Raw genomic sequence first — 26,839 nt, forward strand, 5'->3', positions numbered from 1 at the left:
GACATACTTATATTCAAGGAGTTGCAGGGGGACGGGGGGATATCATCATAGCGGCCCATCATGTGATTCTCTTTCTCAGAGAATTTCAACTTGAAAATGTATCACACAGATCTTTCAAGGTGCACATTCTTTTCATAATTGCCCAACGAGAAACATAATGCTCTGACTCCAGCTATGTGATTCTCCATTGCTTGGCACAAACAAGGACTGGAAGATGAAGCAAACTATCCATGGCACATTGAAATGAATGCCAGGAATATGACACGTTTTCTGTGGAATTCATATAAAGTCAAAAACGTGATCACACACCTCCAACAAGGTTTGAGGTGCTAAACATATGAAATGTTAGCATTCTATATAATGTGAGCAAAATCCACTATAACAATGTTTTCATCCTGAATGGTGTGTATAGCTACTAATAAAACAATAAGGATGTTTGCCCTCAATAATGGTTTAGGACCTTCCACTTCCCCAAAACTGACCTAGTGCAATTCTGAGACAAATATGTATTCCATGCATAATACAGGATCAACCTACCTACTAATAGTATTGTATTTGTTAGAGGCCTTTGCCACAGTGTACCATGCTGTTGTTCTGGTTGTAAGAGATCACCAATGTTAGCACAGATGTTTTGATAAGGTTTAGATTATTGTGATCAGGATATTCTAAGGAGCGAGGAAAAGAGCAGTGAAAGAAGCAAGTCATTGTGCCTCATTACAAGGTTGGAGGTAGCCTTGCCGAAGAAAATCCGGCACCCGCAAATGGGCAATTACTGGAGTATTCTGACTCTGCCGCACCCGGTAATTACCCTTTTGCGGGTGCCAGAGCTGGTATATCCCCATTTCCATTTGAGCCCCATGGGGCTCAATGGGAATGGGTATGCCTGTAGCACCGGCATGGTTCATTACTGTGCCGGTGCTACAGGCTTGCTGTGCTCAAGGGTGCCTTTCATTCCGCCAGGTCAGACCTGGAGGAATGAAAGGCACCCTCAGCACACTCAGAGTTTTCCAGTCCGGATACAACGGTACCGGTAAGCTTACCGGTACTGTTGTATCCAGACCGGCAACCTTGTAATGAGGCCCTTGTGTCATCCCACCGGATGCACCCATCTGTACCATTTGATTCAACAGCTATATGATGCTGCCCTTGCATCGGTTCTTTCGTCACGCTGACTTGCCAAGGATCAATCTTCATTGGGAGACTTCATTATTGCCTTTTAAATTGTTTTTATATTCTAACGAGTGACACTGTATTTCACTAATTCTTCTCTTAGTGCTTATTCTGTTTCTACTAGTATTTATTAAATATGCTTAGAGTCAGTCTACAATCAAAGGATATGGGTGAAAAGGAAAAAACATACCTAATAGTTGGAAAGGCAGTGCTATTGGGATGACACCCAGATCTGCATAAATGCCACTGAAAAGCAGACCAGTTTCAGGTTCAGTCGATGGAAGCGATGGCTCCAGTTAGGCACTTATATGTTGTAGATCATCTTCTTCAGTAGCCCCAATAACTCAACAAATATTCCCTTTCTGACAACAGGGCTTTCTTGTCTTCATGTGTTCCAATTTCAACTCAGATGAAGGAGAAAGCAAAACATCAAGGCATCTGATGGGAATCCAATGCCATTAAAAGCCCAGAAGTGTACCACTATTTGCACAATACAATCACATCATGGAGTCTATCACCATGTCAAGTTTTGTGTGACAATGTAGACCTTGCCATCCTCCTCTTACTTGACCTCTCGGCTGCCTTTTACCTCGTTGATCACGACATCCTCTGCCACCATCTCACAGGCTCGTTCAAGCTACCCCTTGAAGCAGCCGACTGGATAAGTCCTTCCTAAGCGAACAAACCTCCAGGGTCTTCACAGGGACCGAATCTGCAGATTCCATCCCTGTCTCCTATCGTGTCCCCCAAGGACCCTGCCTCTCGCCTACACTATGCAACATGTATACTAAGCCACTCTTCAACCAATTGGACAACCTAAACATTCCCTACACCAACTTCGTTGATGACATGCAGGTCCTCCTCAAACTCACCAGCAATTACAAACTTGACTCTAATAATGTCAACCGGGTATAAAGCATCATCCAGGCCTGAATGGCTAACCGCCACCTCTGCCTGAATGTTGATAAGATGGAGCTACTCATTGTTGGCTCTCCCTATCACCTCAAACACCTTTCATCTCCTTTTGCGTTAATGGTAACCCTATTTCCGCCCATGTCAAAACTCTATGGGTCTTCCTCAACACCAAGCTTAAATATGTCAAGGCGGTTGCCTCGCCCGCTGCCTATTCAGCGAAACTGATCAACCTATCCAGGAAATTTCTCACTAGCGCCAACTGCCACAAATTGGCCAGAGCCATCATAGGACTACTGGAACGTCATCCTTGCGGGAGCCTTCTAACAAAACCTTAGAAAACTGCAGCTGATCCAAAACAACACCTTTAGAGATGGGTGGGGGATGAAATGTTCTGACCACATCCCCAGTGTGAGACGTAAAGCCCATTGTCTTTCAGTTGAGGCGCGCATAGAGTTTAAAATCTTGTCCATTACTCACCACTGCCTACACAACACCACCCCACCCTACCTCACCCACTGCATCTCTAAAAAAAAAACTTACATAGCCTGCGCTCTTCCTCCTCTAACCTACTAACTACCCCAAGATTTATAGAAAAAGAGCGATAGGAACCAGCTTCACAGTCATCGCTCCCACCTGCTGGAATGTGCTTCCACCCAACATCAAAGAAGACCCCTCCTATCTGTCCATCCGCAATAACATCAAAACACTTGTGTTGAACAAATACAACTAAAAGTGTTCTCACCTTTATTAATATATGTCTGCATGATAACCACTTTACGCTAACGCGTTGGTAGTGTATGGTAATGCATTTCTTTACTGCACTGAATGTAATGTAACTCCTAGCGCCGTGATACCTCTGGGTCTTGGACACCATCAACAGATGCAATACATAAATAAATAAATAAATATAATAAATAGGCAACATTTAACATTATGTCTGCATGTGTGTGTTAGCACACCTATCACGCAAACAGAAGTTGTGCATAAAAGAAACGAGCATAAAAGAAAATGTCTAATATAAGTCTACATGGACAAGTAGCGTAACCCTTTGCCATGTGCACTGTCATATCCGGAGACCCACCTAATTTGTATGCCCAAGTGCAATTTTAAACGCACAGGAAATGCAGCCTCAAATGAACAGGTACTGGCATCTTATTCCAAGAAAAGCATCACATGTCCAGGTAGCATCATTAGTTGACTTGTGCAGCCTACTATGCTGAGTTATATTAACACAGGCCAAGGTACTACTGCCATATGCCAACTGAACCCTGATATGCCCAGGTGCCAACATCATAAGGTCAGCTGTAGCCAGGTAGAGTCTGAGGCAGAGTGTGAGATACCCATTTGGGTGTGATTAGAAAGGAAACACATGTCCAATGGAACAATCACTTCCTTAGTTACTTCATTGCATTTTGTAATTTTGCGGACCCGGGGTTCGCTATAAATAACCCATCATATATCATATCAAATCGAACTTCCTAAAAATGTCATAAGCGGTTTGGTAGTAATTATTAATGGGAGGGGCTAGTAACAGGGCAAAAGCGAAAACCCTCAGACAGACAAAGTATTGGGGTTCATTTGCAAATTGTAAAATCTGTTAATTGAAGATTCCTATAGAATGAATCATTCTGATCACCATCATATGAAAACCGCAACCTCATATTCCTTGCCACAGTTTATATGCAAAAAAAAAACAACATGCAATGCAAAGGTAGGTCAACATAAGCCAAGTATGTACACAGGCACAAAATGATTATGCTATATTTGCATCATTTATTTAGGAGAAGACTCATTTTCTATGGCACAGTCAAATATGGCTAGGTTAAAAAAAAAAACATTGCCAAATAAATCCTCATATACCCACGTGATTCTTTCTTCAAGGCACGTCATCAAGTGAACTGCTAAATGTCCTTGACCAGTTACACAATTGCGTTCCCATATGCATTCTTACAGAGTGGCACAGAATTATCATCCTGCACTATGTCAATGTTAAAAGTTTCATATACCCTTTAAAAAGGATAATTTGGACAATGATCAACCATTTGTATCAACTTATCCTTAAGTTGCTGTAAAGTGGTGCAAATTAAGAGTATGTTTAGGATAACGTTAGTACTAAACTAATAGGAGCTCTTGTTACACTGAGCTGTAAAGTGAATGAAAGGCGTAAAAGCCTTGAGTAAGGCTTTAAATCCCTCCATTCACATCACTGCTCATCTTCAATCGTGTGTATGGTGGAGAGAAGCGGCGGAAACACAACTTGCGTTCCCACCGTCTGCTTCCTCTCCTCCATACAAATGCTCCAGCCTTTGTGCCGGCATGAAAAGGCAGAGTTTACAATTTTTTAACAGCAGAGTGCTAAAGTATGCATACTGCCCTTTTCCCCGCACCTTCGCACCACACCATGCAAATGACCAAAAATGTGCGGTGGGGAGTCATTTCTGTTGCATTACAAACGTAACAGGTCCCCGCAACCAAATTACATTTTCATTCAACATGAGCCCCCAAGAAAATGATGCCGTACATAACACTGCGGGCAAAGTGGTATATCCCCTTGTGTAGGTTAATCACACATATAATGATGCACTGAATAAATTGTGGTAGATGTTTCAATCGCCTTTACTGCTGTGGGTGTCATGTGTTCAAAATAATGTTGCAAATATTGGATTCCAAGGGTGAGGGATTTTCCCTGAGAAGTTAGAGAAGAGGGACTTGGGGGAGAACAACCTGCTAGTGGGAAATACTATATATTATTGTTTTAGAGAGAAGGATTGGCAGTGACTTATCAATTATCTGGAGAACAAGTTGGTCACTGTGTGCTCGGAAATAGCAGACATGAGCTGTCCCAGAACCAAAAATTCAGACAAGGGTAATATCCCAGACCATAGTTTGAAAGCAAGTTATCAGAGTGTGTTAAGTGCATTTGTGACAATGTTCCATATTAAGATGACTCCATTTTATTTTGCACCCTTCTGTAGGCAAATATTTATAAAAGGGTTACAGCGCTTTGGCATATTTCTTTTTTAAAAAAAGAGTCTCGGGGGGGCATTTTGTTCGCAAAGGTACCTCACTGGACTATATTCAGTTTTTCTCTAATGAAGTTAGGCGCTGAAACGGGCATGATTCTGTTTTACTTAAATAGTAATGGAGGAAATGCCAGAAATTTAAATTGAGTTTAGAATACGGTTCACTGCGGATGATGTGCTTGATTGCTTCATTTCACGTTTTAATGTCCAATTTTCCACAAGATCTTATGAGCTAATTTGGTATCGGATGTATTTCTGCAATGTTTGTGTATATCACATGCATGGCGATGCAAACTGCACTTGCGTGTTATGATTTTTTGTTGTAAGTGAAAATATCAATTCATTAGATTGGAGCTAAAAACAAACCACCAAAGTCCATTTTCTCTTGCCACTAGTCTTAAAATCATGATCAATGTCAATCAAAGTGTAATGAACTGTAGAGGTGCAGCGTGTGGAACTGCATGTGTGCTTGGGGAGCTTATGCTGCTTTTGGGGGGGGGGGTTATCAAATTAACTATGAAAAGAGCTTCATTGATTGTCGCCTACATTGAGCTTATGTGTGAACATCCCCATGATAACATGTTGTCTCCTCTTCCCCCATGCTTAGGGTTTTCGGACACTTCAGTCTCCGCTCTGAATGGCAACTGGTGAAAGTGGATTATAAATCAATTTTCGGGAGACGGTGCAATGAAAATGATTTCCAAACTTGGCATCTGCACAATCAGGTACTGCAATCTACAAAAACAAGAACAATGATACTCTGCATGGGTGGATCTCGATAGGTAATGCAGTCCCTGTTGTCACTGCAACCCACTGAGGTCTTTAGTTTGAGCCTTTTGACTTTGACACTAAGCTCCTCCTCATTTTGACTCACTTGCTTTTTATAAGGCCTTGGCAATCTAGTTTGAGGGAAACTTGATCCAGCCACAATTTAGGAGGTTTGAGGTCCGTCAGCTGTCAACCAATTTCTGCAACGTGTCTGAAATTGACAAAGATATGACCCTGCCATGATCAGAGACGTATTTATGTGAGGGGAAAAAGGGGCACTTGCCCAGGGCCCCCACCTTGGAGGGGGCCACACAAGGCTGCCTGATCTAAAGAAGTAAGATTCCCTTTTTCACCAGACTTAAATAGCACACATCAGGATATTGTATTGCATGGTGCTGAGGCTCTAAACCTATTGCCTGTCGGTTGTGGCAAGTACATTCTGCCTCGATCAATTCATCATGTTATGCTTTCTGTGTTCACTGTGGTATATATAGTTTGTGTGTTCCTTGTGGGATAAATCCTGTAGCATTATTTCCTTCCTGTGGGAATTATGTTGATCATGTGTAATAGCCAATTTTGAAATGCATATTGGTAAATTGAGTGCCACACTGGTTAATAAGTTAGCTCAGTGTGTTAAGCACTCATTGCAGAGATATGTGTTCCTATGCAAGATTAGAATAGCACATTCCTATATGTCTGAAGTTTATAAACCTGCCTGCATATGTACTTGGTCTTGCTGTGGAGGGTTTTGACCCATGTGGAATCATTAGACGGGGTAAAGATGGGGATTAAGCTGTCGCTGCCCATCATTTTGCCCCAGAACAAAAATAAATAATTGGAGTGTGTAAAGATGGGGATGCGCTGTCGCCGCCCATCATTTCATCCCAGAATCCAGGAGAGCTGCGCAGTTGTGCGCACACCAAAATGGTTACCTAACTTGCCACCCACCAGTGTAAAGAAAGGTCTTTGTTAACAAAATCCACTGTTACTGATGTCAAAAAGTTGCTGAAATCGTGACTCATTGGACCACTTTAAAGATTCAACCCTTTTTGTGGGGTTCCACATAACCATCTTACTGTAAGGAGCCCCATCAAAACAATGTTAAGCAAGGATTTACTACCATGTAAGAACCATTCCTGTTTAGAATGCATTAATCCAAGAAAATCCCAAAATTGCATGCAGTACCAACAAAATCCTCAAGGGGGCGCTGGCGGTCCAAACTCTGACAGGAGAATTGAGTGCAGTTGCTGACAAAGGGATTTGACTCAGCTGACTTCAAAGGCTGCATTTTAATTAAAAATTAGCCACATGCTGTTCCCAGAGGCCTGAAGCCTGGGAAACCCTATCACCTCCAGAGCTTCACACTAGGAGTTAGAATCTCACATGACATTTTGATTGATAGAAGGCAGACTGGCTGGGAGCTTCCCAGAGACCACACAAAGGACCCTTTCCTCTGAAAGGAATATGTTAATTCTGAAATGTTTGCTGTCAACAAAGATCTGCCAGCCAGCAGAGATCTGTGACTGACCCACCCAAGTCTTGGAGGCGGACTCCAACACTCTGAGAACTGATTTGAAAGAAAAATATATATTTTACAAAAACACTGATAACTCTTTGTAATCAAATGACAGAAATGTATAACTTTGAGAGCTTTAATTTAAAAAATGTACCTTTAATTCAAGACTAAACTCGAATTTGTGTGATGTTCTGGGGCAAAACCCCATTGTTTATTAATATTACAGACTCCCTGTTTCAGCTAGACAAACGAAAATGCATTGGTATGTGGGTAGATATGTGAGGAACAGTTGTATAAAATTTAATGAAGATCCAATGTTGTTTAGCACATTAAAAAGTGCTAGAAGTTGCCATTTGTGAATGCAAGCTCCTAGAAACAGCAGATTTGGACAGAGACATGGCTAAATTCAGCCACACCATGTATATGTAATTTCAAGCAACTGTGTAACTGTGAAATATGTCTTTTATTATCAAATATAGAATGTGTGCAATCTGACAGAGGAGTGTCCTATCTGCAAGCCATAAAATGACATCCCTCTGACTCACAGTTCATTCCCCAATCAAATAAGAAATGGAAGTTTGACCAATTAGAAGCTGAGAGAGAGGTAGGGTCAGTGATGCTAGAACACACCCACATTCTAAACACATAAAAGCAGACAGACAGGACAGATAGGGACCTTCCAAATCCATCTGCAGCGGGACGCTCTGCCGGAAAAATCCATACTTACCTCCATCAACCTCCAGAAAGCCAAACTAGAGACTTCAATCTATCCAAAACTAGAGACCCAGACCAGAGAACCAGAGAGAGCTGACCCAGATCACTGTGAAGTGCAGAGGCCAGACCAGACCAGACCAGAGTCCAGTCTAAAACCCTGACCAGATCCGTGGCGAGGCACATTTCACTCAAGAATATAGTGTGAGTACCTAGAAAACTGTGCAGAACCAATCTCCTAGTTAAAATAATATAATTCAATCCTATTTTAATCTAAGTAGAACTGTCTCCTAACTGTCACCTGTCATTTGTAAAGCTGTCACTTGTCATTTTCTAGTTGCAAGGTGAACTTTAAAATTTCAAATCTGAAAAACGACCTTTATTTAATCGCTCATAACTCTGTAACCGTTTGGGCTAGAGACTTGCAGTAACTTTTATCTGAAAGCTTAGAATCGTGGCTTTCCTATGAACCTAGAAGCGCATTCCTACCCCTTATAGTTTTACCGCAATCGCGGAACACGCATTCGCGAATTTTACCACGATTTGCAAATTTCTTCACATGTAAAAACTGCTGCTGCTTGCCTTCCATTTGCCAGAAATTCGTTTAACCTGCTAACTATCCCTGCATCAGTGCTAGTGTGAGCCTGGACTAATATTAACTAGATACCACTCACCCTGAACCTCTGAAAGGGAATTAAAAAGCATTTCCAGCATATTTCTCATCCATTGCTAGCACATATCAAAGCATTTGGGCCTGTGTTTTCAAAACTCCTATCTGTGTTTTCAAACTTCTGTAGTCTAAGCTTGCTGGGGTGAACTGAATCACATTTTATTGCATTTCTGAGAACTGTGTGTTTTCCTTCCATTTCCTTGCCTTGCATAAAGAGGGGGGGAGTGAATAGCCAGAGAAAAGTGATTACATTGTTTTGTTGAAATCATATTGAGTATTTTCTATACTGCATTTCATTCATTCAACCTTGCATTTCCTTGAACCCTATAAAGCATTCTCTACCACATTATCCTTCTGTACCTATTTATCAGTGTGCTACCTTATCCATTTCATCTCAACTCCTTAGTAACTATAAAGAAGTGTGCTAGTGCCAGATTCTCTGTTGTTAATCTGTATCATATCAGATTAAGTGTGATATTCAATTATTAATTTATTATAAAGTGTCATATATATATCTATTGTTTAAATTATCAAATAAACCCGTTTAACTTGCAAAACAGAACTACTTCTTGGCTCAGTGGGGTCAGGGGGATTCCAAGAGAGGGGTGTTATATAGGGGTAGTCATCCAGAACGCATGAACTGGACCTAAAGATATATCAATAAGGGTTTTCATTCAGTATTCTAGACTAGGCGTTAACTTAGCTGTAGTGCTGAATTGAATCCTCTTACAAATTGGGGGCTCGAGCCGAGACGTTGGGTTAGATTTACCACTTGTGCAGCTTAATACAGTGTGCTAACTGACGGGATACATATATCCGGTCGGATCACCACGCTGCATTACGCTGTGAAGCATTCCTCAAAAGGGACACTCCAAGAAAAGTTCTGTTCTGCAAAAATAAAATACAAACTTCTGTAAGTCAGGACAGAGACCAATCTCTAGAATGACGACCTTAGTAGACATGAAAATAGCCAGAGAGCACCTCTTGCATAAGCTATTTGTGAGAGGTGAATGGACCGAACAGGGCCAGGATGTGTGGTTGCAGGCCATCACACAACAGGTCACTGAAACAGGGTCAGATATATATAGAGATCAGGGTCCCTTACATGTGGCCCTGAGTGAACTATATATGGCTCCTAAAGCCAAAGAGGAACACAATAAGATTGCCAGGATAGCAACATACCTGTACCTATATATGGGAGACATGCAGGATAGATGTGCTGAAAGCTAAAATCTGGCAAATAGGCAACAGATGGCGTTAGAGAAGGTCCAATCTGACCTGGTCTCTTCTGAGCAGAGGCTGCAGAGGAGCCAGGAGTCAGAAGATGATAGTAGGCAGCACATCATTAAAATAAAGAAGGATATGGATGTGCTGCAACAGGAAAAGGTAGAACAGGATACCAGATTTCTGGCCTTGCATAAGGAATACCAAGAAGGTTTGGACTCCCTACTGCAAAACCAGAAAAAGCTGGAGCAACAACTGGACTTCAACAGGGTATGTGCTGAGCAGGTAGTCACCCTGCAAGGCCACCTAGATAGAGTGAAGGCAGAGAGCAACAAACTAATTCTGAAAGACCTGGATACCCAGGCAGAGTTTGATCAGCAGCGCCAGAATGCTGGTGCCTTCCAAAGGCAAAGGGACGACCTGGCGGCACAGATGCAGGCTCTTAGTCAGGAAAGGGATACCTTAGGCCAGGAAGTCTGCCATTTAAAAAGAAAAATGGAAGAAAATCACCTGGCCCACCAGGGACTGGGTGACCTCCAAAAAGAACACCAGAACTTGCTAGAGCACACCAGGAGGGTGGAGGATGCTCTAGCAAGAAAGGAGCAGGCCAATAGGGACACAGCTCAGGAGGTAACCCTCCTGCAGCAAAGACTGGCCCAGTTCTCCAGGACCAACCAGGAAGTACAGAGGGAAAATGAGGCTCTCTGCCAGCACAATGAGAGGCTCCAGCAACAGGTAGCGATGCAGGAGAAACTGATAGAGTCGAGTAAGGCCTTAACAGAGGAACTGAAAGCACAAATGCAGGCTCTTGCATTGCAACAGGGAGCAGGGGCGGATAGAGATGAGGTCCGCTGGGAAAGAGAGACTCCTGACCATAACCGCAGGAGCCCTAACCCCAGGGGCCTTCATCTCCCCCAGTCCCTGGACTCTACCACCCCCATGTCCCCTGGCGCACATGAGCACAGGGCCGCAGGGATGGCAGATTACTATCCAGCTAAGAGTATGGGGCTCATAGGCCAGTACCACTCAGGAATGGAGGGGTGGGCATCCGGGTATGGGCACCCAAGTACAGTACAGTTCAATGGGGAACCCCAGGAGAGTAGGCCCATTAAGGGCATCCTGAAAACCTCTGCCCAGTTAGGTCAGTGGAGGGGGTACCCATCAAATCCTGGCAGCAAGGAGGAATCTGAAGACTCCTCTGAACTGCGCAGGACACAGGAGACCAGGTCCCCACATTCTGCCAGCCATTCCCAGGCTCGCAGAATCCGGGAAAACCTGGAAGAACAGACGGGAACCTCTGGGAGCAGTGCCTCTGAGTCCGAGGAAGAATGGACAAGGGTTACCCGAACCCAAAAGGCCAATAAGGCAAAAAGGGCCTTGCTTAAGGACCCCTTAAAGCAGATTAAGGCGATCAGGAGCGTCATCACGCCTTACCATAAGAACGCTAAGTATTCTGTTTGGGAGCACTTAGAGTTGTTTGAACAAATGATGGAGACTTTCCATTTGAAGGACAGCCAAAGCTGTATTCAATATGTAAAGTGGACATTCTCCCCGGAATACTCCAGTTTCTTTGCGGGGCTGGAGGACCAAAATCATTTAAGATGGTCCACATATAAGGCGGCCATCCTGAAACATTTTTCTGTTCACAGAAATCCTCAAGAGGCTCGCAAGGCAGCCTACAATTTGCAATGTGGGGAGGATCAGGCCCCACAAGAATTTGTGCAGGAGTTAAAGCGTGCTTTTGCACAGACCACAAGAAGGGTGCGCACGGATAGCAGGGAATTTATAAATACGTTTTTCCATGCCTTGCCCAAATATATCATGACCCAGCTCGTGAGGGATTTTCACGAGAAAAGATCTTTAGACTGGGTCATTGAACAGGCTACCCGGATCTATGAGGTGCAGAAACCGATAGATAGCAAAAGTAATGCCCAGAAAAACCCCAAAGCCAACAGCACCCCTGCTGCTGCCAAGGTGGCAGAGGTAAAGGTCACCCCCGTTTTGGATTTGGAGATGGGGGGGCCTAAAAACCTGCCTGCACCTAATAATGCTAGGCCCAGGAGGTCCTCGGGTCAGTCACAGACAGGGAGCCAAGGAGGCAGCCCCACAAATGGGGTCCCTCGCTCTCCTGATTATTTAAGTCCCCGTTACAAGGGAAATCGACCCATCCTGGGTTATGTGTGGACTCCTCCAGCCCAAGGGGGGGGATCCAGACAAGCACCTAACCCAGGGAACTTCCCTCCAAACTTCCCACAGGAGGGCAGAAATTTACCAAACCCTGGTCAGAACTTTTTCCCCAGATATCCACCCGACTTCCAGCCCCAAAACCATCCATCCTTCTTTCCCCAATTCCCTGAGCCCAGACCACTGAATCCGGGAGAGGGGAGGCCAAGGGTGGAGGGGTACCCAAATCTTCCCAACCCGGGGTATTACCAGAGGAGGGACAGCTACCCTTCCCGAGATCAGCCCAGGGGAGAAAACAGGGCCCCGTATCAGCCTGAGCGGGTTTCCCAGTTAGAGCGCCAGGTTCAAAACATGGCGCGGGACCTGGGTCACATACTGAGGGCTCAGCAGAACCCTCAGATGGGCGTGGCGGCGCAGAACGCACCCAACTCTGGACCTGGTGCTCCAGAACAATGACGGGGGCAGCACCCCGATAACACACCGGTTCCCAGGGAGGAGGCACAAAGGGAAGGGGGGTGTAAAGCCTTGGAGGAAGCTTCCTTCCTCACTTGTAAACAGCCCCTGGAAACCCAGGAACCGGAAACGAAATCTCTTGCCCCTGAAAGTCTGCCCCCTAAGGAGCAGAGGGGGGGTGGGAGAAACAAAAGACCCAAACAGACTCAGTTTGAGGAGGAGGTACAGGTCTTCCAATTTGAGGGAGAGGGATCCTCAGAGGATCCTGGGAAAAGGATCTTCTCCTTCAGAGAGGGGGGAACTCCTCCCAAAGAAAAATGGGTCCCTAGGGATGCAAATCCAGACTGGGGAGATGTGGAGACTGAGCTACCGCCGCCCACCATCTCATCCCAGAACCAACAGCAAGAAAATCCCCTGGTTCAAACCCATCCTGGTGACTGCCTCCAAAAAGGGGGGGGCGGCCCAGAACCGGAGCCAGGGGAACCCACAATGGCTCTGATCTCCAGTTGCCAACTTTTTCTTTCAGATTCCCAAGGCTCTCCACAGAATTCTGCCCAAAATTCTTCTCTCGCGATGTCCAAAACCAGAAAGTTAGCCCACCAGTTGTCCAAAAATGTACATTATCTGTGCCCCCTTGAGGAGAAGGAGGGAAGATATTATGCCCCGGTACAAGTACAGGGGCAGGGTACAATCTCGGCTCTGGTGGACACTGGATCTCAAGCTACCCTTCTGTCCAGAAGGGCCTTTGATGAACTGAATGCAGGAAGGGGAGAGGATTACCAAATTCCTCTCACCTCTCTTCCTGGACAACTGCAGAACTTTGACGGGAAGGAAATTCCCGTTGAGGGGACTGCAGACTTGGACATTAAGATCGGGCGACACAAGTTGAAACACCCGGTCATAGTTGTGACCCCAGAGGGCACCCCTTGTTTACTAGGGAATGACCTCCTGAGAAGGTTGTCACCCCTAATAGATTGTGTAAACGAGGTCCTCTGGACCCAGACTAGCCGACCAATAAAATTAAAACAGAGTGTCAACCATGTTAGTTTAAACGGCACCTGCCACATGGTTGAACAAAAATCTGACCAAGTAGAATGTCACTTCCAGAATAGCCAAATTCCAGACGTGACAGTAATAGCAGTAGGACAACAGACTGGTGATGGGGGGTCCTCTCTATTTCTGAAAATCAACCTTCCTTCCAGTCTAAAGTGTTACTCCACGCTGGAAGGAAACACTCTGAGATTCTATACTAATCCACAATCAGGAACTCCCACTCCTATAGTCCAGAAAGATGTGAAATCAGCTCAGAGCCTGGCTGATATTCAGCAAATTGGAGAGCAGTTGTTCATCCCTGTTCAGTTAAATGATGGGAAGGACTCTGTTCTCGCTCGAGTGTGTGTGAACAACGGTAAGAGCTTCATCAGCGAAGCCATGTTTCGCCAACTCCCAAAAGATCCAGCCATTCCCACCTTCAAACTGATAGACAAATGGGAAATGGACCTGGAAGCACCTAATTCCAAACATCTCCTGCCAAGCAGGTGTATGCTCAAAATCTCCATTGGCAACAAGAGCATAGTCCACAATTGTTGGGTCGTGCGAGACGTCCCTGCCGCCTTTTACTTAGGCAGTGACATTCTCAATCGCTTTGCCATTAGTTTGGACCTAATAAACTTCAAAGCTTGGTCCCGATTAGCGGATAATCCCATGGGCTTTGATGATCCAGAAAAAGAATTTAGGTCAGCTCAATTGCTACCTTATGCAGTTGAAATTCAGGTTAAAGAGGAAGTCACCATCCCAGAAAGGACCCGACAATTCTCCCTGGAAGTGAGAGTTAAAAGGGGACAAGAATTGAAAAACCCTGATGCTTACATACATCTAAATGCTTCTCTCCAACAGCAAGGGTTGGGGGTAAACCCAACTCCATTAGTCAACATAGAAAATGACACCATTCCAATAGAGGTGGATAACAGCGACTTAAAGAGTATTACTCTAGCCGCAGGCACCATTATTGGAATGGCGGTTGATGACCGACATTTCTCCATTGATCTTAGAAATGAACTGTTAGGACCAATCCCCAAGGACTGTTTTGACAGTGACAGTGAGGACAATACAACACCAGACAGGATTTTTACCCGGCATGGGGGGAACTTCCTGGTGTACACTTCCTGCCCTTATGGTAAGGAAGATGTGACTTGTGACTTCAGGAGGGATGAGGTGATTTTCCAGGTCCATGAGGGCTGCCTTTCCCACCTGAAGCCTCCGGTCCAAATCAGCACTCTGACCAGGGACTTCTCCACCCAGCTGGAGGAGGCCGCGGAAATAGCCAAACCAGAAGTCTTTCCAGGCTTCAGGCAGATGGTGGAAGAGAGGGTCAACCTAGCTGATGCCTGTGTGACTCTGGAACAAAAGCAAAAGTTGAAACAAGTTTTCTTGGATTTCCAAGATCTCTTTGCGGTAGACTCATATGACTGTGGTCGCACTGACATCCACACAACAACAATCCCCACGGACCCTGGCATGACTCCTGTGTTTGTGAAGCAATATCGCTTGCCTCTCGCATCAATGGAGTCCCTTACTGAAATAATTAAGGACCTTGAGTCCCGGGGAATAATCCGTCCAGTCCACAGCACCTTCAATAATCCGGTGCTGGGAATATTGAAGCCAAACGGCCAGTGGAGACTCTGCGCTGACCTCAGGGAGCTCAACAAACGGGTCCATACTTCCCGATGGCCACTGCCCTACATTGACCAGGGGCTGGCCCAGATCCAGGGGTCACAGGTATTCACTGCAATAGACCTGACCAATGGGTACTGGACCGTGCCTGTCAGTAGGGAGGACCAATACAAACTGGCTTTTACCTTTGGGGGCCAGCAATACACATGGACCCGGACTCCCTTCGGATACCTCAACTCCGGCAATGAATTCAACATTTTCCTACATAAGGCCATGCCCGACCTGGGTGCGAGGGGTAACCTGGCTTATGTAGATGATGTCCTCATCAAAAGTTCATCTGTGGAGGAACACATAGCGGAGATCCGTTATGTTCTGACACAGTTGAGGGCCGCCGGAGCAAAACTTTCCTTTCAGAAAGCACAGTGGTGTAGAACCCGTGTTAATTTCTTGGGGCATGAGATTACTCCTCAGGGCCTCTGTCCCCAGGAAAAGAAAGTGGAAGCACTTCAGAAACTGAAAGACCCCACAACTCTGCGGGAACTAAGGAGCCTCCTTGGACTGACTAATTACAGCAGAAAGTTCATTGAGGGCTACGCAGAGATCACCAGACCCCTGATTCATCTCCTGAAGGGGGGGGTCAAGTGGGAATGGGGTCCAGAACAATCCGAGGCAGTAAGACAACTCAAGAGAAGCCTCTCACAAGCGCCTTGCCTAGCTTACCCTGTCAGAAACAAGGAGTTCTTCCTGGAGACAGGGTTCTCTAATACGTGCTTGACGGCCGTATTATACCAAAAGCATGACAAGGTCAATAAAGTAATCTCCTATGCGAGCAAAACTTTATCCTCTGTGGAGGAAAAATTCAACAATTGTGAGAAGGCACTCCTGGCAACGGTGTGGGCATTGAAGAATTACTGCCCGTTTATCCAGGGGGAACACATCATAGTGGAGACTCCACACCAGCCTCTGCAATATCTCCAAAGTGACAGAATCCGGGCCGGAAATGTGAGTAATTCCCGAATTACTTCCTGGATTCTGTCAATGCAAGGCTTTCCTGTGGAGGTCCGATATGGCCAAAACAAGAAGAGTCCCCTCGCGCAAGGTCTGGCTGACTTGCATGATTGTGCCAGAGAAAACTGTCTCGAGGACGAAAGTCTAAAAATCAAGGACAACACGGAGGCATACCTTAATTCCCCACACCAAGTCTTTGAAGAGGACAAGTGTGAGGGAATGCCCACTGTCTATGTGGATGGATGCTCTTACCATGTTGACAACAACGGGGAGAAAGAACTGGTGGCTGGCGTAGGGAATGCATGGGTGAATGAGTCCCCAGAACCCTCCGCTGGATACAAAATTGGTCCCCGAAGTAGTCAGGTGGCAGAATTGATGGCTGTGCATCAGGCCATCCTCACTGCTGTCCAGCATCAACTCCACGAACTGGTCATAATCACAGATTCGGATTATGTACGGAACGGGTTCGTGGAGCACCTGGTTAATTGGAAAACCAGAGGCATGTTATGTGCTAACAACAAACCCTTGAAACATGGGAAGTTGACCCAAAACATTGATGATCTGGTCACCTCGAATGAGATGACCATCTATTGGAAAAAGATCAAGGGTCATTCCAAAGTAGAGGGACCAGACAAAACTGGAAATGACTTAGCTGATCAGCTGGCCAAAACCGGAGCCATCCAAGGGGATCTAATTGAGATTGAGTCCCTGTTGGGGGAAATCCAGGTCACTGCCATCACTAGGTCCCAGACAAATGCTCACAACGACCTTTCAATTGCACAATGGAGCAAGGAGACCCCTGATGCTGATTTGATTACCGCTCAGAAGGGGGATCCAATAATTGGTAAATTTTACCAACACCTTGAGGACCCTGAGAACTTTCCCCTGACGGATACCAATTACATTGGGAAAGAGGACCTAAGAGTGTTGATGAAATGTCCAAAAAGGTTCCGGATCCAAGACGGTTTGTTGGTAAGGAAATCCAAAGCTGGCCACGATCAGTGGGTGGTTCCTACCTCATTCCGAAGCCTGATGTTAAGTCACGCCCATGATGCGGCCACCGCCGGTCATAGGGGGTTTCACACAACATTGGAAATCTTAAGAGAGGTTGCATACTGGCCACACATGGGCCAGGACCTCAACCAATATTTGAAGGGTTGTCTTGTGTGTGCACAATTTCAGCCGACATCCCTCACACACCGGGCGCCTTTACAAAAGAGGGGAATGACACTGCCATGGTCAGATTTACAAATCGACTTTGTAGGCCCTGTGATTCGCTCGGCTAGGGGGAATAAGTACATGTTGACTGTGACATGCTTGTTTACCAAGTGGGTGGAATGTCTCCCAGCCCCAAACTGCAAGGCAGAAACTGCAGCTGCCTTGATGATTAACCACATCTTTTCCCGTTTTGGTCTACCTCAAAGGATTGAGTCAGACAGAGGTAGCCACTTCACCAGTGAAGTAATGACAAAGATGTGGGAGATACTGGGGGTCAAGAGAAAGCTGCATATTGCTTATAGACCAGCTTCTTCTGGGGCAGTAGAGAGATATAACCGGACAATTGTGAGCATATTAAAGAAGTTTGTGGCAGATTCTGGGCCAAGTTGGGATATCCGATTACCTCTGGTCCTAATGGCTATCAGATCTACCCCTTCATCTGCAACCAAAATGTCACCATTTGAGTTGATGACTGGGCGCAAGATGGTGCTTCCGCAGCATTTGCTCTACAGGACCCAAGAGCAGACACTGATAAATGCCTCCACTACTCATGAGTATGTAGAGAATTTAAGGAAACACCTTCAACATGCTTTTGCTTACGCTCAGCGGAATCTAGAAAGATCGGCTGATAGCATGAAGACCCACTATGACCTGAAAACTTCCAGGAAGGAATATCAGGTGGGGGACCGGGTCTATCTATACAACTTCCAAAGGAACCAGGCCAAGCAGCGCAAATTTTTGCCTACATGGAAAGGGCCCTTTGAAATCCTAGACAAGATCTCCCCTGTGGCCTACAAGATCCGCATCCCCAAAGGCGGTTCGGCAGAGGGGGAAGACAAGTGGGTCCACATAAACCAGTTGAAATGTTGCCATCCCAGGCACACTCTGCAACAACTGGAGGAATCCTCTGGAATCCTAGCGGGTACTGTATCAGACTAATTCAGTTACAACCATAAAACATACCACATCTAGTCTCTAAAATATTGTGATTTGCATGAAACTGTCTCTTAGTTATACTGTTTTTTATCAAAATAAGAATGTAATGTTTCGTTATGATGAAATGCATATGCCGCCCCACTATCTCAACAGTGGTGGAAAGACGTCTATGAGTAGGTATTGCCGCTCTTCCTTTGTCGTCCTAGGAGAAAGAAGACCTGGAGACGGGCCAAGGAGGAGGATCCGGAGACCGGGAGCAGAGACGCAATGGGCTCGGGGTACCGCCCAATATTCCCATCAGGACCGGCGAGGAGAACTGATCGATCAGTACCAGATGGAGGAAAAGATGCTGAACTGTGCCATCTACAGAATTGGAAGAAGATAATGTGGACATACCAGCGCCAGGGTTCAAAACCTCCCTTGCAACCGACTCCCCCTCGACTCAAGTCAAAGCGCAGTCGGGCGGGGGGGTTTGTGGAGGGTTTTGACCCATGTGGAATCATTAGACGGGGTAAAGATGGGGATTAAGCTGTCGCTGCCCATCATTTTGCCCCAGAACAAAAATAAATAATTGGAGTGGGTAAAGATGGGGATGCGCTGTCGCCGCCCATCATTTCATCCCAGAATCCAGGAGAGCTGCGCAGTTGTGCGCACACCAAAATGGTTACCTAACTTGCCACCCACCAGTGTAAAGAAAGGTCTTTGTTAACAAAATCCACTGTTACTGATGTCAAAAAGTTGCTGAAATCGTGACTCATTGGACCACTTTAAAGATTCAACCCTTTTTGTGGGGTTCCACATAACCATCTTACTGTAAGGAGCCCCATCAAAACAATGTTAAGCAAGGATTTACTACCATGTAAGAACCATTCCTGTTTAGAATGCATTAATCCAAGAAAATCCCAAAATTGCATGCAGTACCAACAAAATCCTCAAGGGGGCGCTGGCGGTCCAAACTCTGACAGGAGAATTGAGTGCAGTTGCTGACAAAGGGATTTGACTCAGCTGACTTCAAAGGCTGCATTTTAATTAAAAATTAGCCACATGCTGTTCCCAGAGGCCTGAAGCCTGGGAAACCCTATCACCTCCAGAGCTTCACACTAGGAGTTAGAATCTCACATGACATTTTGATTGATAGAAGGCAGACTGGCTGGGAGCTTCCCAGAGACCACACAAAGGACCCTTTCCTCTGAAAGGAATATGTTAATTCTGAAATGTTTGCTGTCAACAAAGATCTGCCAGCCAGCAGAGATCTGTGACTGACCCACCCAAGTCTTGGAGGCGGACTCCAACACTCTGAGAACTGAATTGAAAGAAAAATATATATTTTACAAAAACACTGATAACTCTTTGTAATCAAATGACAGAAATGTATAACTTTGAGAGCTTTAATTTAAAAAATGTACCTTTAATTCAAGACTAAACTCGAATTTGTGTGATGTTCTGGGGCAAAACCCCATTGTTTATTAATATTACAGACTCCCTGTTTCAGCTAGACAAACGAAAATGCATTGGTATGTGGGTAGATATGTGAGGAACAGTTGTATAAAATTTAATGAAGATCCAATGTTGTTTAGCACATTAAAAAGTGCTAGAAGTTGCCATTTGTGAATGCAAGCTCCTAGAAACAGCAGATTTGGACAGAGACATGGCTAAATTCAGCCACACCATGTATATGTAATTTCAAGCAACTGTGTAACTGTGAAATATGTCTTTTATTATCAAATATAGAATGTGTGCAATCTGACAGAGGAGTGTCCTATCTGCAAGCCATAAAATGACATCCCTCTGACTCACAGTTCATTCCCCAATCAAATAAGAAATGGAAGTTTGACCAATTAGAAGCTGAGAGAGAGGTAGGGTCAGTGATGCTAGAACACACCCACATTCTAAACACATAAAAGCAGACAGACAGGACAGATAGGGACCTTCCAAATCCATCTGCAGCGGGACGCTCTGCCGGAAAAATCCATACTTACCTCCATCAACCTCCAGAAAGCCAAACTAGAGACTTCAATCTATCCAAAACTAGAGACCCAGACCAGAGAACCAGAGAGAGCTGACCCAGATCACTGTGAAGTGCAGAGGCCAGACCAGACCAGACCAGAGTCCAGTCTAAAACCCTGACCAGATCCGTGGCGAGGCACATTTCACTCAAGAATATAGTGTGAGTACCTAGAAAACTGTGCAGAACCAATCTCCTAGTTAAAATAATATAATTCAATCCTATTTTAATCTAAGTAGAACTGTCTCCTAACTGTCACCTGTCATTTGTAAAGCTGTCACTTGTCATTTTCTAGTTGCAAGGTGAACTTTAAAATTTCAAATCTGAAAAACGACCTTTATTTAATCGCTCATAACTCTGTAACCGTTTGGGATAGAGACTTGCAGTAACTTTTATCTGAAAGCTTAGAATCGTGGCTTTCCTATGAACCTAGAACCGCATTCCTACCCCTTATAGTTTTACCGCAATCGCGAATTTTACCGCGATTTGCAAATTTCTTCACATGTAAAAACTGCTGCTGCTTGCCTTCCATTTGCCAGAAATTCGTTTAACCTGCTAACTATCCCTGCATCATTGCTAGTGTGAGCCTGGACTAATATTAACTAGATACCACTCACCCTGAACCTCTGAAAGGGAATTAAAAAGCATTTCCAGCATATTTCTCATCCATTGCTAGCACATATCAAAGCATTTGGGCCTGTGTTTTCAAAACTCCTATCTGTGTTTTCAAACTTCTGTAGTCTAAGCTTGCTGGGGTGAACTGAATCACATTTTATTGCATTTCTGAGAACTGTGTGTTTTCCTTCCATTTCCTTGCCTTGCATAAAGAGGGGGGGAGTGAATAGCCAGAGAAAAGTGATTACATTGTTTTGTTGAAATCATATTGAGTATTTTCTATACTGCATTTCATTCATTCAACCTTGCATTTCCTTGAACCCTATAAAGCATTCTCTACCACATTATCCTTCTGTACCTATTTACCAGTGTGCTACCTTATCCATTTCATCTCAACTCCTTAGTAACTATAAAGAAGTGTGCTAGTGCCAGATTCTCTGTTGTTAATCTGTATCATATCAGATTAAGTGTGATATTCAATTATTAATTTATTATAAAGTGTCATATATATCTCTATTGTTTAAATTATCAAATAAACCCGTTTAACTTGCAAAACAGAACTACTTCTTGGCTCAGTGGGGTCAGGGGGATTCCAAGAGAGGGGTGTTATATAGGGGTAGTCATCCAGAACGCATGAACTGGACCTAAAGATATATCAATAAGGGTTTTCATTCAGTATTCTAGACTAGGCGTTAACTTAGCTGTAGTGCTGAATTGAATCCTCTTACATTGCATCACAACAGGTGCTGTTATCAGAAATGTATCTGCACCAGATAGGGGTTTCTATTATCACCTCCAACGTTGAACATAAACTGTTAGTCCAAGAGATGAAAAAGTATGCACATTTGGAACAAAAGCATTCATGCTTGTATCTGGCTTTGCCAGCAGACAATTCAGTGATCCTTGGCAATCATCTAATATCACTTACATTAATGTACTGTCTTCTACGAAGTTTGCCTCCTGGCATGCTCGTGGCATCGTTTAGCCCATTTCTTCTTAGGTAGGCCATTTGAGTGGAAGGGATGATAGACAAAAGGGAGTGTTAAATCTGTTAAATCACACTAATTGGTATTCTGGTACTTATATAGTCCTCTTGATGATGGCGAGAATGAAGCTAGAATCATTCTGTGTTACACCCCTCTATAATATTTTGTTTTTTAAAATTGTCATGTTTGGGACTGTGATTGGTGTACTTTCCAAGTCAGTTTTATAACATGAAATTATTGTAGTTGGTGAGAACTGGTAATGAAAGTATCCAAATGCAGAAATTGCAGGGTTGGCACAAATCCCAGATTCACCCCTTAACCAGTGTGTGTAATGCTTGGCATCTATTTTAACCTTCTATTGCCTAGCCTTTGAAATTGCCAGTCCCTAAACCTTTCAAATTTGTCAGCCTTTCAGAGAGATTGCCTTCTCAGGGTATGATCCTCAAAACAGCCTCACAATGGTTTCACTGGCTATAGTGCTGCTTCCACTATAACAGTGAGCATTGATATATTGCACACCACAGGCACTTTATTCTTTCGATCTCTAATGGCAACACTATTCGAAAACCATGTCCCACTAATAATCTCAGTCTGTCTGCATACTGACACCTTACTGGTAGCTTCCAATCTGCATCCCCTGTCCATTATATGGTATGCGTTGCGTTCTCCTTCCTACCAATTGGTCTCCTCTATCCATGCTTGAGCACGTTTGCGTTCTGTGAGCCAGCAAATGTGAGTTCTCTGTCTGGTCTGGGTTAAATCTACCTTTTATATACAGTCCTGCATTAATACTACAGGCTGCATACCTTCCCGGATTCTATTGATAAAAAGTCTCCTGTATCGATGCTAGAACAGAAGTAACCTCTTCGTAGACTGATAATGTTGGCTTTCAAATGGTACTTCTTTTTCATTCTGATTAGAGCAAGAATGAAGAGGGTAAGGGGACTTAAAGTGAGTAAACATTCTTATTTTTAATGCTGTGAGGCAGCATACCAACCTATGGATTGTGATTGCGCCGGGGGCGGGGGAGGTGGGAGGGGCGGTGAAGATATTCTCGATCACTTAATTCCTTTGGTTTGGTGGAGGGGGGGCCCAAAGATGTCCGTGCCCAGGGTCCCAAAAGTGCTTAAAATGGCCCTGGCCATGATCTGTGCCTCTCCCTCTGCCTGTTTTAAAAGACACAGGTGGGTGAAACTCATTTCGAGGCATTTAACAGTGCATCCCATTTGTAAATTCCAGATGCTCTTTTACATGCCCTTGAATGCCCCCCTATGTGTGCAAAGGGGGGAAAAAGGCATCTGAATGAATACAACTAAGGCCTGTTTTTATAAGGCCTTGGTGAACTAGTTTGAGGGAAACTTGATTCTGCCACATTTTGGGAGTTTTGAGGGCCCTTAACTGTCAACCAATTTCTGGAATGGGTCTAAAATTGGCAAATAAATTACCCAGCCATGAGCTGTGCCTCCCTCCCGCCCGTTTTAAAAGACACAGGGGAATGACACATGTTTCAAGGCATTTAAAATTACATCCCATTTCTAAATTCGGGATGCACTTTTAAATGCCCTGAAATGCCTCCTAAAAGAGGGGGGAAAAAGGCCACCTGAATGAGCACACCTTAGATGTACTCATTAAGATGCCGTGTTTTCCCCCTTTATGAATTGGTCTTCTAGGTTTCTTGGCGCTAGCTCATCTCCTCACTTGTGCTAGACAACCTTTGAAACCGTGACACTTTATCACAGATAGGCAGCTGTGCATAGGAATTCCTATAGAGCAGCTAAGCAGACATTATGCAGGGTGCAGGTCAACAGGATATTGATGAGTTGGTTGCACTGGAAAATTAATTCCTATTTAGACTGCAAAAATCAGATTGTGAAGGAGCCCATTTGCAAGAAACATATAACAAAAGTATGTCTCTCACAAACAACCTGAGATGCCCTTAAAATAATATTACTTCAAAGCAAAGTTGTCCAAAGTTAGCAATATGGGTACAGTACATTACAAGCAGCATGGCATTTCGCAAACACTGGCGGGGGTCCCGTTCTAATTAACAGTGCTTAGTGCCTAACATAATGCAAATCCACCTCTGCCGAGAAACCACAGCAATAATACAAAAATAAAGCGGCCTGCCTTGTAGGCAGCTACTGCACACTGTGATTTGTAATTTCCATAACGACGATGCCATCGGAATGCATGTCGCTTTATTGCGAACTCTATATTAACTGCAGATTGCCAATGAAACCAAGCACCAGCCTGTCTAAAATAAGCTCCAATTCAACAGGCTTATGTGTTTATTCTGTAAGGACCTACTCGTATTAATCCAATATCAGTTCTGCACACAGCCTTTCAGAATGGTTATTCTAGTAGCAATTGCAGCGATATATAGTCGGTGAACGCATGCATTAATATTCTCTTCAATGCTCCTTTTTGTGAACAAATACCTGGTTTTACAAAATACATATACATTTTTATTATTATTATTATTATTATTATTCTTCTTCAACTGTATGACATACTTTTCTCTTTTATTCTGTACTATTTTGACAAGTACACATTCCTATATATATATATATATATTGTATATGGTATACACTATAATAAAACTCATAATTTGGATAAGAGGCTTATGCCACTGAGTCCTCGTTGGCTGTATGTCTTTGCCTTGCTTTGCATGGCTTCGGTGGATGGCTATGAAACGCATGTCTACAGTAGCAGGCAGCCATGACAATGGGCAGGAATTCTAGTGTAATCATTGTTGATGGGATCAAAGTGCAGACTGATTGTTATTTGAAGGCGCAGTTGTGATGTTCTGCTTCATGCTCTTTCTGTGCAGGGGGAGCTCTGTGTTATGGGCGAGAGGAAGACATATAGGAAACGGAGACCAGGAGTCCAGTGTGCTTTGGGAAAAGACTACTCCAGATATATCATATCGGAACCCTGCCTTTGCTCTGATTGGGACTTTGAATGGTGGGTACCTTCTTAATGTTTTTGTTTACATGTCCACATGTTGTTCACTTTGGCTCCCTGGAGAAATCGCCAGTGCAGGCACGTTATATTATGTCGTGCCATGACACCTTGCAAAGCATCATTTATGCTATGATGGAGATACCATCATTGGAAAAGGCAGTTACTGTGCTACTGCAGGGTTATGGGCATATCTGAAGTCAACTAGTATGGAGCTGGATGCATAAAGATAGACTGTGCGTATGTGTGGTGCAATGCACAGTGTGCACATATGGGTATTTGTGCACAGTCCAAGGATCACACATGGAAGCTACATGTCCCCTTACCGCTGTAAGTATTGTATGCTCTGCATGCCTCTTTTTGTCCTTTTCGGCTGACATATAGCACTGTAATACTTCTGGCTAGATTTGCACTTGAAGCGTATACACATATTTCTTAGTGGAGAATTAGGACTGTTACATGATCAACAGAAAGCTTCATTATTATGGCATCATTGCTCTGTGGCACAGCGCTTGTCTTGGAAACAAGAAGATGCAGAGCAACACCGGATCGAATCCTGCGCCTGAGCTTAGAAACCTCTTTGGTAATAAGCGTGTTATAAAATTCATAGAGACTGCCTCAAACTGGTTGAAGTAGTGGTTGAGTACACGTGAGACCACGTTGTCTATATGTGTACTTATCCAATAACTGTACCAATGAGCTTCACATGTGTCTCTTGATAGTTCATTACTATAACCTCTATATTTTATATACAAATCAGATTCAACTTCTATTCATTATTAAATGCCAGAAGATTGATATGTATTAATCCGTACCGTATTACTGGACTTTCCAAATTTTACTAAACAGTTGTATTCGCCCAAAGATATATTTAAAGTGCGGGCCATATCTTGTGGCATTAACCACAAAAGGTGCATGCATGTTATCTAGTAGAACGTGTCCAAGGGTCTTTAGGATGAGATGATATACATTTTTCCTAAAGGCCTTATCAATTCTAATGTATTTGTTCTAGCAGATCAACAAAATGCACGGCTTGGTTGATTTTTAGGTTATTTTACAAGTTCCTAAGTGCTGTCTTAGAACATTTAACAGGGGGCTACCTCTGTCACACTGGCCGATTATCCGTGTGTTGATGCATTCTTTATATTGTTCATCCCAACTTTATGCTTTGAATGTTTGAATTTTGCCATAACCACCAGAGGAACTTAGCCCTGGCACTAGAATTTAAACAAATCGGTGTGTCAACAATTTCAGAAACTAGCCTGATTAGCAGAATGATACCACACTTAAGAGAAAATGGGAAATAACTCTTAACATAGAATCTTCCAAAACATGAAAGAACCCAAAATCATACCTTAGTGTTATCCTGATGTGTTTCATGGCCATGCTTTGATTCATTTATACACTTTAAAGGACATCCTTGACAAAATGGACACCTCACTATTCGAAACAACCAGGAGACCAAAACAACCCAACACCATAAACCTTCTCCTTCCTATAAAGGTGGGTTAAGAGCAAAATTCGCGTTCATCCCTTTTTAACATATATCCACAAACTCTAGAGGTTTCATATACTATGTGAAGTAGACACTCACCAGCAGGCCCAAGGACCCTACATTATCATCTGTATATAGATACAATTTAATGTCTGTATCGCATACATTAATACCAGTGATTAACTAATGACACCTGTCAGCCTACATTAAGGTGTATATTGAAAAGACAAAAGATATGGGGAAAAAGGAGAACCCGAGCAAATCGTACCTGTGCCTGCATAGGGACTGAAATAACTGTATTGGACAAA

General features: G+C 44.0%; 1 protein-coding gene across 1 annotated transcript in view; it reads left to right on the forward strand.

The window, feature by feature from the left end:
- Positions 1–26,839, forward strand: part of SORCS3 (sortilin related VPS10 domain containing receptor 3) — a 3,021,596-nt gene that overhangs the window by 2,557,999 nt on the left and 436,758 nt on the right. The window contains exons 15-16 of the mRNA XM_069611752.1: positions 5,716–5,833; positions 24,906–25,039. Coding sequence (XP_069467853.1) covers positions 5,716–5,833; positions 24,906–25,039 — 252 coding nt within the window. The remainder of the gene's footprint in view (positions 1–5,715; positions 5,834–24,905; positions 25,040–26,839) is intronic.

The sequence above is a fragment of the Ambystoma mexicanum genome, chromosome 8, assembly GCF_040938575.1.
Source record: "Ambystoma mexicanum isolate Mex_15411 chromosome 8, UKY_AmexF1_1, whole genome shotgun sequence".
Classification (NCBI taxonomy): Eukaryota; Metazoa; Chordata; class Amphibia; order Caudata; family Ambystomatidae; genus Ambystoma; species Ambystoma mexicanum.